Raw genomic sequence first — 14,084 nt, 5'->3', positions numbered from 1 at the left:
GTACTGGTTCAAGTCCTGGGGCCTGTTCCACTTCTGACCCAGCTCTCTGCTATGACCTGGGAAAGCAGTAGAAGATGGCCCAAGTCTTTGGCCCCTGCACCCACATGGGAGACCCAGAAGAAGTTTCTGGCTCCTGGCTTTGGATCAGCCCAGCTCTGGCCATTGTAGCCATTTGGGGAGTGAACCAGTGGATGGAAGACTCTCTCTCTCTCTCTCTCTCTCTCTCTCTCTCTGCCTCTCTGTAACTCTGCCTTTCAAATAAGTAAATAAATGTTAAAAAAAGAAAATTTAACCATGACAAGCAGCCCATCCATTTTCAAGTTGGCAGCCGTATATATACAACTGTGCCATTATTTATTTTTAAAACTTTATTTGTTTTAAAGGCAGAGAGAGAGAGAGAGAGAACTTCCATCTGTTACATTCACTCCTCAAATCCCCAAAGACAGGACTAGTTAAGGCTGACACCCAGAGCCAGGAAGTCCATCTGGGTCTTCCACGTGGATGACAAGAACTCAAGCACTTGCGCTGTCACCTGACATTCCCAAGGCATATTACCAGGAACCTGAATCAAAAGCAGAAGAGCCAGGACTCAAACCAGCATTTTGACATGATATGCGGGTGTCCCAAACAATGGCTTAACCTGCTGCGCTACGATTCCCTCCCCGAAGTATATCTTTAAATAACATTTAATCTTCAAATAAAGACAATAATAGAGTCATACTTTTCTCTAGCATGCAACTGAAAACACACTAAGCACTTCCCTGGAGGAAATGCAAAGTCCAGGGATGATACATGTTCTTCTCTTTGATATCCTACAACTTAAACATGCAGAGTTAATATCTCTTAGATATCAGAAGGAGATGATAGAAGGAAGAAACCTTTGATGTATACCACATACACATACACACAAACATACTCATAACAAAATAAGGGAGAAATACTCATCACAATTACGTTCTCATTTCTGTCACAGGTCACATGGCCATAGCTAGGATTCATAATCACCTTCCACGATATCTCCTGTATTCTCTTTGCCCTCAGCAAGAAACATAGCTGGTCATGATTCTGTATTTCATGGGGTTACCCAAACCTTCATTACTAAAGGGTCAAGGCCATTAGTAATCCTTCCTGGATTGCATGATTGTAGTTTTTCATTGACTTTAATCACAGGGCTTGGCGTTACCAAGAGACATCTAAGGGGTCTCCTATATTCCAAACATGCTCTTTCTCCCTCCAAAGAGAAGTAGTAGCTTAGTTTTCCCTTCCTAGTCAGGATCAGTCACCCTGGGCCAGCCAGGACAGTAACTTCCTTCCTTGCCTGTTGATTCAGCAGTATTAGGAGCCCAAACAGACCAGATGGCAGTCTCAACTTTGAGTTTAATGGGATCATTATTCTGTCTCCTGGTGGAAGCATTCTTACCTTTGGAATAAAGACTTTCACATCAGCAGAGTGTAACTCACATTTAGGAAGTAAAATTTTGCTAGTGGATCACTAAGCCTCATAATGAATAGTGACATTTCCATTACTACCTTCTGATTTCCTTGTAATTGGGCAGGTGGGATGTGTTGGGCTGCAACACTACAACTTCTACGGACTAAATATCTTTCACTGGCTTTCAAATTGAGTCTCTTGCAAAAGTGCTCCAGCCTAGAGTGCATCTCCATGTAGTGCCAAGGAAAATAGATGCCTTATGATACAAGTGTCCAGAGTTAAGGCCACTGTTCAGTGTGCCTCCCAACAAAAGTATAATCGTTTTTCAGCTGCTTAGTGACAATGAGAACGATGCACTGAAAGGTAAAAATCGATGAACCTTAGTCAGCCTTTGTTGTAACTGAGCCTGTAATTAAACACTCCCACAGAGGAGGCCTCATTCTGTTCTACTGCTGGCGAGGCTACTGTGGTCTTTCTTTCTTTCTTTCTTTCTTTCTCTCTCTCTCTCTCTCTTTTTTTTTTTTTTTTTTTTTTTTTGCTAGACTGAAGAAAATAGAAATCTCTGTGAACAGGAAGAGCAGGAATTTCTATCAATTCATCAACCCAAGTGAAAATGTCTGTTTGTCATATAAAAGATAATGGCAGAAATCCATTTTTAGTTGCCTATTGCTGTACTCATGTGTGAAATTACCCACTGGGGAAGCTATTTGCCTGTAAAAGCAGCTTTATTGGCCTTAGATGTGATTGGCTGCACAAATTATACTGCCAAATGAATTGGTTTTGCAAACCAAACAGAAGGCCTCATAAACTGATGCGGAACTGCAGCTAAGGGTACAGTCTTGCCCTGGGTGACAGTGTCAGGCAGGGGCCCTGCTCACTGCTTCTCCTCCCTTTAAGAACACAATATTTGAAGACTAAATAATTTCATAAGTATTTAAATCTTAGCAATGCCTTGGTTTTCGGATATGAATAGAAAGACTACTTGGCATTCGGACCAAGGCACTCGTGTTTATTTTTTGTCTTGATTCAGTTAGCAAGGATTTGGGGTTCAATTTCCCAACTTGGAGAAAGAATGGGCAGTGAGGAGGTGGAGATCAGTATTTTTAGTCTCTTAAGACAACTAATCTTGGTGTTTGTCAGTAGATTTTTATACCAGGCCCACATTTGGTATTTTTCATGGTATGACCTAGAAGAAAGAAATATAATATTTACCTAGAAAGATTTAGCCTCTTATTTCACTAACAGAAATTAAAAAACAAAGAAATTAGAAAAGAGGAGCAGTAAGGAGGGGCCAAGAGCTGGTGAAAGAGCAGTAACTGGAGAGTTCACAAGTGTTTGACAAAGCCCCAGTCCTTCCAGGCAATAATTTGCCAGTTCATTGAAACCAGAAGTCAATTTTTTTCATTTTTCATACACTTAATAATGATAGCATTGATCGGGTTAGTTTAGTGCAAAGCCAAAATTAAGAAGGCCATCCTCAACCTGCCTGTGTTGATTTTCTGTGGAGCCAGGCCTGTCTAGTTTCCTTTCCTTGAATAGCAATTGGCTGCAAACCAGCAGCAATGGATCAAGCCAGGCAGCACCTTTTGTTGCAGGAGCCTAAGCAGGCCGCAGCTCACTGCACACTCCACACTGACCGACAACCTCTCCGCACCCAATACTTGGCGCTGGTGGACTTCACAAGTGCTCCTTACCCCCCCAACAGGCACACAGTGCTGAGACCTGTGCTGTCATTGCCATGCTGCCTTCTCCCTCCCACCTCAGCAGCAAATTGGCTGTTTCCCTTCCAAGACTGTTGACAAAGGGGCCCTCCTTCAATCTGCATGCAAAGTGGGGCCTGGAGAGACCAAGGGCTCCACTTCGAGTTTTCCTCAATGTAACAGCGTTGCGTTTAGTTACTGAGTCACTACTTTCGGACTCAGGACCAACAAAATGACAGTCTGCTTCCGTTGTAAACGAAATTGGGCTTATTTATTCTTCTTGAACTAGAAATTGGGCTTATTTATTCTTCTTGAACTAGAAATCACTGTTAGATATGCCAGCTTATTTCTATGTGCGCACTTTATATCACAGAGTAAGGGAAGAAGAGGGGGAGAAATACACTGCAAAGAATATTCAGGACCAATTTCATGAACTTAATTTAAAGTCTAATTTTCCCAGGCTTAACTTGCCTGCTGAAATGACCAAGTCAAGGGCCCTACATGGAGATTCTTCCCAGAAGAACTTGAACCCACACTTACCGACCTTGGCATTGTGTGGCTTAACCTTAAGATGACCAATTACTGCTATTCATGTTCTACTTACCCATGATTGCACTGATTCCTGAAGCAAGTGTTAAGTTTACAGATTCTCGAACTTTACACTCATAGATGTCTGCCAGAGTTAAAAATGTCATGCTAAATACCATAAATATATACAATTAGCATTAACACTTTTTAAAAAATATTTATTTATTTATTTATTTGAAAGAGTTACACAGAGAGAAAAGGAGAGGCAGAGAGAGAGACAGAGGTCTTCCATCTGCTGGTTCACTCCCCAGCTGGCTGCAACTGTGCCGATGTGAAGCCAGGAGCCAGGAGCCTCCTCTGTGTCTCTCACGCGGGTGCAGGGCCCAAGCACTTGGTCCATCTTCCACTGCTTTCCCAGGCCATAGCAGAGAGCTGGATTGGAAGTGGAGCAGCTGAGACTAGAACCGGCACCTATATGGGATGCTGGCACTGCTGGCAATGGCTTCACTCACTACGCCACAGCTCCAGCCCCAATAACACACTTTTAATATGGGAAGGTTTAACTGCATCAGTATCTTTTCAAAAGAATAAGCTGAATATCAATTAGAAAGGAAATCATTGTGGCCACTTGTCCTTCATGTTTGTGTAATGTCAAAATCTTCATCTAAGAACATTTAGAAATATTCTTGACTTTGTTTTTGTGCAGCCTCAATTTAGCATTCAAAAACCAGTTTCAACTCTTTTTGTTATCATGTTTCCAAATTGTATGCCTCTTGCAATGGCAGACCCATATCCAGTGGCATGCCAAAAGGCAACATATCTTTAAAGTTTAACAATAAGACCATCCTGAGCTATGGTGTGAAGTATTTGGTGTTTTCTTCCTCTGCTCATCATAGATCGCCTTGGAAACACATGAGGCCTTGAAAGCTTTGCCCGTTACTCATCTGTGGCACCTAGAAGCTACCCAGGGCAGTGTTCTTTCAGGCCACTCACCTCTCGAGAAAAACAAGCGTTCACTATAGGAACGCGGGTTCAGAAGGCAGATCACATCAGGTCAGTCTGAGGGGTCCACAAATACGTGTATTCGTGCAGAAAGAGAGAAACAGAAGCCGGAAAGGATACACACCGGTGCAGTTTAGACAAGAATTATTATTTTAAGGTCTGGTCCTGCAGTCCCCTTTCTTCCCAGTGACTGAGAAGTTTTCTTTATCTGTATGTTCTTTTTCTTTCCAGTTTCCCTGACGTTCCTCTTTCCCACTGTGTTTTCTTTAAGCTTCTTTGACTCTCCAAGTTAGAGCCAGACCTCTCCTTTTCCCTCAGATACCTCCCAGAACTTTCCCCTAAGGCTCATTCCCCTGAAACCCCCTTTTCCAAGAAAACATCTCCATTCCTTCCTCTGCCTCTCAGGAGTCACAGTTTCTTTCTTTCCATTGGCTTTTTTTTTTTTTTTTTTTTTTTTTTTTTTTTTGACAGGCAGAGTGGACAGTGAGAGAGAGAGACAGAGAGAAAGGTCTTCCTTTGCCGTTGGTTCACCCTCCAATGGCCGCCGCGGCCGGCGCGCTGCGGCCGGCGCACCGCGCTGATCCGATGGCAGGAGCCAGGAGCCAGGTGCTTTTCCTGGTCTCCCATGGGGTGCAGGGCCCAAGCACCTGGGCCATCCTCCACTGCACTCCCTGGCCACAGCAGAGGGCTGGCCTGGAAGAAGGGCAACCGGGACAGAATCCGGCGCCCCGACCGGGACTAGAACCCGGTGTGCCGGCGCCGCTAGGCGGAGGATTAGCCTAGTGAGCCGCGGCGCCGGCCTCCATTGGCTTTTTTTGGGGGGATAGAGGGGTATGGAAACTGTCATACATCTCTCTTTAGGAACTAAGAGAATCCTTTAAGTTTTCATTACCAATGGAATAACTATTAGTTTTCCTCACTAATAAACAAGAGCAGTCACTTAGCAAAAATGTCCAAAGTCCGCCAGAAGCATTATACAGAGGCCTGTGCCACAAATGGGCTCTTTTATGGTGAACTTCTGTATTGGTTCATTCTTCATTGCTCTAATGAAGTGCTTGATGTTGAGTGCTTTATAAAGCTCACAGACATGGAAGACGAAGAGCATGGTGCCAGTTTCTGCTTGGCTGATGGCATCACTATGGTGGGACAGGAAGACCAAGCAAGAATGAGGAGTCAGACTTTTTATAACTCACTCTTGCAGGGACTAGCCCAGGGTCCCAGGAGAACTACTTTAACCCCTTCTGAAGGCAGGGCCCACAATGACCTAACTGCTTCCCACTAGGCCCCACCTCTTAAAGGTCCACCACTTCAACACAGCCACACTGAAGACCAGGCCCCAACTCACAAACCTTTGGGAGCTAAACCACATCCAACCATAGCAGCTTTCTGGGACAGAAAGAAAAGCCAAGCCCACCACAGGGTTATGGACGATTCTGACGTTCAGTGAAAGTTGAGCTTAAACCAGGGTGCCTTCACGGCCCCTTGACACCTCCGTGAGTGTTGCTCACACTCTGCTCTGCTGACCCTACCCTCTTTAGAAAAAGGAAGTTGAAATATCACCTTCTTCCTTACAGATTCTAGTGGATATATTCCTAAATATGCTTCAAAATAATTTTGAGGCCATACTTTTTTTTCTACTTATATAGGACTAGGTCTATTGAAATCATTAGCTTATCAAAATTCTGCTTAGATATTTAATGCCAAAAATAAAATGAAAATTAGGTCTGTCCTTATCTGATGTGCTGAATACCACATTAGCTAAATAACAATCATGCTGATATGCCAACTGGCTAAGAATTAGGTTTCACCGCTAGGTGGAAGTTAAAGAGTTTTGTACAAGCTTGTTATCAATCTTCCAAGCCACCCCATTGCGTACGATGACTTATGTCTTGGTCTCATTGCTTTGAGCAACACACAGGGATTTTCGTTATGTACAGTGAGTGCTGTCTGACCCTTGTTTGCAAAGAGACTCATCAGAATGAAAGCACAGCAGAGTCGGCAGTGTGGTAGTGTTAATGCAAGGAACGTTCATTTTCCATTTCTCCAGGTATAGATATGGCAGAAGGAAGGCCAAAGTGAATGTGCAGCGTGGAACAGGCAGTCCATTCTCATGGGCTGCATTTGGCTACAGGGGTGATCACAAAGTCCACTTGAGACGGGAGCCCCTGTTCCTTAATGAAGATAACAAGCCCCTGGCTAAAATTTGCCTTACCTGTAACTGTCACAGAACTTTCGGTCTTTATCGACAGTTCCAGAGAAGTGCCAATTCTCTGCTTTGAAAACTAGAAAGAAACTATTCTTTGCAGTTATGTTAACCAGCCTGGTCTGTACAAGTTGTGTGATTGATTGGCTTTTGAGATGAATGCTCTACAGAACGAGTGTAGCATCCAGCACTGAAGTCACACTATCTGTACCCCTGATTAATTTTCTTCTTTTGTATTAAGCTAAAAAGAGGAAAGAAATGAAACCTTTTATTACTTCACAAAAAAAAAAAAATCAGACCTTCTTTTTACCACTTAAACATTCAGTATTTATCATGATTAATCATACTGCTTCCCTGACTGCTCCCATTTTAGGCTTGTGTATTTAATGAAAACGTTCTCTACCATCTATTAATAAAAGCCCTTGGGAGGCTTCCCAGATGCCCTGGTCATATAAACTTCCATGCTATCTTGTGAACAATTTTAGAGGAGATCCTGTATGAACTAAATAGAAATGCATTTGAAATCAAGTAAGTGTTGCCACTCTATTGCTATGTCCTAAGAAAACATGCGGAAGTGATTTGCCACTGAACCTGATGGCTCCACATCCCCAAAAAATAGAATCCCTTGAAGCGTTACATTTCTGTGTTATTTCCTACAATGGCAAAGGCATTAGCTTTACAAAATCCATACTTACATTTTTGTCACATTGATAAGTTAAGATACAGGGTCTAAAATTGGAAATCGAGAGGAATTTAAATTCTACCTGGATACCTGTATGAGGGCCTTGCCTGTCCTTACCTGTACCTTATTGCAACTATAAAGTCCTACCCACATCAGGTTTGTGAAACCTGCTACATCAGCCCACTGAGAAGCAGCCCTCAGTCTTACACCAGATTCTTGCCTCCTCCATTGTCCATCCCAGTTCATTGTCCTGTCACCCTTTTCTGACTGACCCCAGGTTTGAAGACGACTTTTGGAGTCAATGATTATGGACCTACGCTATGACTTCCTTTTCATCAGGTTTTTCTTTAGCATTTGATATATGAGAAATGGCATTGTATTGTCCAGTTTAAAGATTTAAAATTTGAAATGCACCACTGGTACAGTCTTTTCTTTAATTATGTTTCTGAGACTTTCCTGTAATTAAATGCATGCACTCATTCAAAATTAAAACCACTAGCAAATAATACCTAGTAGATGTCTGAGGAGATGGCACAGGGTTCTATGGCTGAAGCTGTATCACAGTATCACAATTATATGCACTATGATAATAGCAAACAAAAACAATAATAACAAGAGGCTAACATGAATTGAATGCTTGCTGCATGGTAGGCCCTATAAGTGTTATACATGTTTCATTTAATCTTTGTAACCAGCCTATTCTTTTATAGTAGAATTTCTGGGTAATTTTCCTGTTCTCCTTTCTTCCTGCTTCCAATGAATTTTTGCTTTTTTAAAATTAGTTTATAGTTCTTTCAGAATATAAACTTAAAAATAAAGTATAATGATAAAGTTAATCCCCCTTTTCCATGGATGCAGGACATGCTCAAGGCTAGGATAATAGCTGTTGACTAAAATGAGATTTGTATGCCATAAGTGCATTGTGTTGTTTTGGTCTTTCTGTATCTCTGTGCTTGAAGATTATTAAGGTCTTAAGGAGGATATTTAGGGACTGATCATATGTTTTGTCTCTCTTTCTTCAAGACATAGTTCAGTATTTTATATAGAGAAGGCATGCATTGAATAAAGAGAATGAATGAATGAATGAATGAAATAGTAGAAATGACTACTCATATTGTTACCTCACTCTCCCCCAGTAATTTCTCAATTACTTACTTCCAGTGTATCCACCCAAGTGGATACCAAAAGCTATAAAATGTGTGCTTTTTCAGTAGCATACATAAATTCTTCAAACTTTCATAAACCAATACCCCACCACCACCTCTATGAACTGGGCAGCAAGCAGTTTAGCAAGCAGAATGCTGTATATATAGCTCTGTTTGATTGTGTTTTTAGATGAGTTGGGACAGGAATAGACGGTTGTATGGTTTCTTTTGGTCCAAGGATAATCTAATTTGCAAAAATAATTAACAAAGCCAATAACTGTTCCTGCTGGGGAGACAAATAACGGGAGGGCCTGGATGCAGCTGTCAATGAGATGGTCCTTGTTTATGGCTACGTTACAACCTTAAATGGGATATCTGCATTTCTCCCGAGTTTAATGAAGCCACAAACAACCAGCTCTTTATTGAGTGATATTGGAGGCTTTTTTGCTTTTAACTTGATGTGTTTTAATTTGTGTTTAACTACATCTTTCAACATACCAGGTACTCAGTTTGGCACTTTAGAGACAATTAGCTAAACGTTCCTCTGTGTTAGCCACAGGGTCTAGAAAAAAGATAAGGAGAAATCGATAAGACCAACCCAGTTTAGGAAGAGAAAATTCACTCTCCATCGAGAGTATTGGCCAACTCTTCAAGCTGCCTGTTCTGACAGGAAACAGCTCTGCTCCTGCCTCTCCATGCCTCATTAATGTGTTCGTGGTTCTGTTCTGGCTGCTAAATGATTTTGCTGTTGTGTTTTTAGTTTTCAGGACTTTATCTCCTGTCCTTCTTCACCATCCTCATCGGGCTGGTGCTCTACTCCTCCACCTCCACGTACATAGCCCAGGACCCCCGAGTGTATAAGCAGTTTCGCAATCCTTCTGGACCTGTTGTGGACTTACCAACCACAGCTCAGGTGGAGCCTTCCGTCACCTACACCAGCCTGGGCCAGGAAACCGAAGAGGAGCCCCATGTCCGTGTGGCCTAGGATGAGGCCCACCCTGCCCACTGAGGACAACTCAGTGGCCATGTGTCTGCCCATCATCTCGTCTTGTACACAGAGAAAGGTATTTACGAGGTGCACTTTACACAGGTGGACTGCAAGGTAGCCAATCCTCTGAGAGCTTGTAAAGGGAACAAGCCAAACACCACAGGAGACATAGGCTCCACTCCGCCTGATTTGGAGAGATGCCTAGGTAGTGTGTATCCTGTTCACAACTCCCCCTGCATTAATTACTGTGAAAATTTTTGAATAAAAGCAACTACCGTTGTTATTATTATTATTTGTATTATTATTGTTACTGATATCACACAGACTTTCAGGAGGCTATTTCGTCCTCCTGATGAGACTTATTGCCAGACCTACGTGTAGTCAGCATCAATCCCACTTTTCTATGGCAAGTCACTTTTTAAGAATCACACTTTATTTTTTTTTTGCACAGACTGTATGAGTGATGCATGCCACAGGAGCTCCACCCCCTGAGAAGTTTCCTTATCCTAGGGACCTGGTGGCTAACGGTTTCCTCTGCTACCTGTTGGATTGCCTGCTCGCTAAGTATTTTGTGCTGTGACCCTTGTGGGGAGGGGCAACTGACCATATAATTCTCTATTCTAGGAATAGATTTAACACAAACATTTTAGCCTTTTTATATTTCAATCTCTGGTGACTCCAGGCCATTGCCTTTCTGTTGTGCCACGTGATTCCGCTAATAAAGTCCCCATAATAACAAGATAAGGACTGTTCCATTTCTGTGGCTTATGGGAAACCTCAGAAATAATACAATTTGTGCTTAGGGATATACATCTTTTAAGTCTTTCTGCCCCTCCCTATATCCTCTCTTCCAAGACTACTTTTTGGTTTTACTTTTTTCTTCCTTAGATGTCCTTGATGATAATATGGAAATTAACCAAGGCATTGGAAAAAGGCAGGATCCCCTAACTTGTTAATTGAGTGACACCATTTTTAAAATACACCAGCACAGAAATTCCCCTCATCATGAAGTATCATTGGTTCTGCGCCTCCTAGCAAAGTCAAGGTGCTGATGTGGAGCAGTCTCTGAAATATGCTCACTTGCTCTGGCCACTTTGTAAAGATGTCACCGTTGAAAAAGTCTGAGTCTGGCATTTTTGTCTTATTTGGCATCCATTCAATAGCAGAATTTATTGACACACATTCTTAAGGATAGATTCAAAGATATTGCAGAATCCTGTAAGACTTTGAGTGAAGTGTCGCTGGGAAAATCCATTGCCCTTGAAGAAGCCTTTTCTTCAAACACAGGAAATTAAGAAACACCCCAGACCTCTAAGGTTTAGAGCAGATTCTGTGTGTCAGTATGGGAAATACTTTTTAACTTTGGTTAACTTCAATATCATTCAAAAAGATCCTTGTTGGAGTTGCAGTGTTTATAAAGGAAAAATAGATAAATATGAGGGTTTGGATGAGTAAAATCAATATTCTTAATCCAGCAAGCAAAGCACCAATGAGATCTCTGTGAGGTAGGACAGACTGCAGGGCAGACCTTGGGTGATGCCTGCGCATGATGGGAACATACAACCCCCGCTGTCCATCAGCACCCGTGTGGCCTTTTGCCTGCCTTCCATATAGAGTAGGTAGTCTCGCCTTTGAAAATGGGGAAGAAAAATCTTCTATGATTTGTAGATTTCATGGCCCTGTCAATCCAGCCCTCTTCGAAACATGTTTCCTTTTCTGTGAGGGGGAAAAAAAAGATTAATGTCAAAGCTGGATCAAATCAAAACAAGTCAGCCAACATCTGCTCTCTGCTACCTTTTAAACCAATTAAATACCTTTCTCTGAATATTTTGTCCATTCAAATCTGAAGACCTTTAAAGACTGTGGTTTTATTTTTGTGTTTACATTCTTTTGGTTTGCATAATTTGCTTGACTTATTGCGTTTTTAGTATTTATTTTAAGCCAAATGTTTTTGTCTTTTTGATTCATTTTTATGACACGAATTTGTAGGCAGTTAGTAAAAAGTCTTATGAGAATCAAGTGGATGACATTAATTCTAAATCCACTCGCTGGACTGGTAATTTTTTTAAGAAAAAATTTAAATTCCCAAAAGGTTTGCAATCAACAGATGTCCAAGGTTGACATCTGAATTATTTCATAGAATATTTTAATTGACTCCATTGTATGGAAACCAAACATGAATGTTAAGAGGAATTCACTGTATAGCCCTGTCATCCAGTGTTCTTGTATTCAGATTTTCATGTCACTAGGTTGCCTCACTGTGTTGGTGTGTTTCCATATCGAAAGTCTGACAACATTGACTTGTCCAAGCCCAGAAATTCTAGACTGACCCTCCAGGGGAAAAAATAATAATAACTAAGAACAAATTCTTTCTCTGTGTAAAAACATTGATCCCTTGGGAATAGGATGGGAAATGGGAGTAGGACATCATTAACTCTAGTTGTTTTAGTTTCTGAGATTTCATAACCTCAGTAGACACCAGCAAAGACTTCAGCTTTTCAATCTACCACCACTATCTCTCCTCAACCAATAAGACTTAGCAGTTTGTAGAGAATTTGTCTGGATCAGAGCAAACCACAGCTCTCCTAAACCCTGCTACAAATCAGTGGCAGTTCTTACTTCCTCAATGAAACTGGCACTGGGGACAGAACTTGCCTTGGTCATACCTTCCCACAGCTCCCAACTCTGAAATACACAGCCAGGTAGACCAAGCAATGGAAAGATCTGCAGCACTGTGTCTCATGAATGTGTTTCAATGTTTAGTTTAGATAATGCTTACTTGTGCTATTAACCTTTTGACAGGCATGTAGTATTGTTTGTTTTGGGTTTGTTTTTGCCTTTTAACCATTTAGTAGTCCCCAGCTAGCTACCAGTGCAGATTTTACCCCATGGGTAGGATTCTATTGTTAAGCCACATAACAAAGCACACTAATACTGACACTGCAAATGGAAAATACGAACCAAAAACGAAATTGACACCGATAAGTTGAACAAACTGTCCATTTTTGATATTTTGCATGCTCCCCCATGGACTGGCTGTGGCAATGTAATGCCTGTATAATGTTTTCAAATAAAAATAAATGCTTTATGAAGCACTGAGTTCTTGATTTTCTTGTGTGTTTGCCTGCACTATGACAACCATGGAAGCAGCTCCCTTGGGATGCTAGAAATAGCAACAAAAGTAGATAGCTGGGTACATGTCAAAGTAAAAACCAGAAACAAAATATTTCCAAATTAGGAAGGGTGCTGTTGGTCACAGAGCTCCAGCTTCAAAAAGCCAAGTAAAACATGTTTGTAATTTGCAAAATTAATTATTCATCTCAGCACTTCCGAAGGCTCTGGAGCTAATACCTCCAAGCCCACATTTGAAACACACATAGGAGAATATTAATTTACCCCCACAAAATAGTTTCTCATAAAGGAAAGTTCTGGGGCCAGCACTGAGGCAAAGCAGGTAAAGCCACCATCTGCAAGGCAGGTATCCTAAATGGGTGCAGGTACAAGTCCAAGCTGCTCCACTTCTTTTTTTTTTTTTTTTTTTTTTTTTAAGATTTATTTATTTCACTTGAGAGTCAGAGTTACACAGACTGAAAGAGAAGGAGAGGCAGAGAGAGAGAAAGAGAGGTCTTCCATCCGCTGGTTCACTCCCCAATTGGCTGCAACAGCCAGAGCTGCGCTGATCCGAAGCCAGGAACCAGGAGCTTCTTCTGGGTCTTCCACGTGGGTACAGGGGCCAAGGACTTGGGCCATCTTCTACTACTTTCCCAGGCCATAGCAGAGAGCTGGATCGGAAATGGAGCAGCCGGGTCTTAAATCAGCACCCATACGGGATGCCAGCACTGCAGGCAATGGCTTTACCCACTACACCACAGCGCCGGCCCTGGCTGCTCCACTTCTAATCCATCTCACTGCTAATGCACCTAGGAAAGCAAGAGAGGCTGGCTCTAATACTTGGACCTCTGCTCCCATGTGGGAGACCCAGAAGAAAGTCCTAACTCCTGGCTTCAGCCTAGCCCAGCCCTGGCCGTTGTGGCCATTTGGGGAGTGAATCAGCAGATGGAGTATCTCTCTGTAACTCTGCTTTTCAAATAAATAAATCTTTAAAAAAAGGAAAGCCGTGTGTATGCTGTCCTTGGCACAAGAGCAGACCTACAATGTGCTCACTCTCCCAGGGCCTATTTATATAGCAGAGGCTGTTCCCATTTCTGCTCAGAATTTAGTGTCCTCTCATTGTCACTTGTCCATCAACCACGGTCACCTAGGTGTCTCTTAAGTACCTAAAGCAGAATGCATATGAATTTAATGTTCTTGTCATTTGTGTTCACAATAAGACCCCAAAAGCTAAATAAGCCAGACTGTGTATCTTAGTTATATATAAAGCATCGGTTTTTTTTTTTAACTTTT

At 41.9% G+C, this 14,084-nt stretch overlaps 1 protein-coding gene across 6 annotated transcripts in view; it reads left to right on the top strand.

Moving 5' to 3' along the window:
* The window catches only part of SLC35F1 (solute carrier family 35 member F1), a 632,790-nt gene extending 620,011 nt beyond the window's left edge, over nt 1–12,779 (top strand). For all 6 annotated transcript variants that reach the window (XM_051854382.2, XM_051854383.2, XM_070073671.1 and 3 more), the window contains one exon: nt 9,453–12,779. In XM_051854382.2, the coding sequence (XP_051710342.1) occupies nt 9,453–9,677 (225 nt within the window). In that variant the 3' untranslated portion in view covers nt 9,678–12,779. The remainder of the gene's footprint in view (nt 1–9,452) is intronic.
* The last annotated feature ends 1,305 nt before the right edge of the window (nt 12,780–14,084 follow it).

This window comes from Oryctolagus cuniculus, chromosome 5 (assembly GCF_964237555.1).
Source record: "Oryctolagus cuniculus chromosome 5, mOryCun1.1, whole genome shotgun sequence".
Classification (NCBI taxonomy): Eukaryota; Metazoa; Chordata; class Mammalia; order Lagomorpha; family Leporidae; genus Oryctolagus; species Oryctolagus cuniculus.
This window is presented reverse-complemented; position numbering and strand designations above follow the sequence as displayed.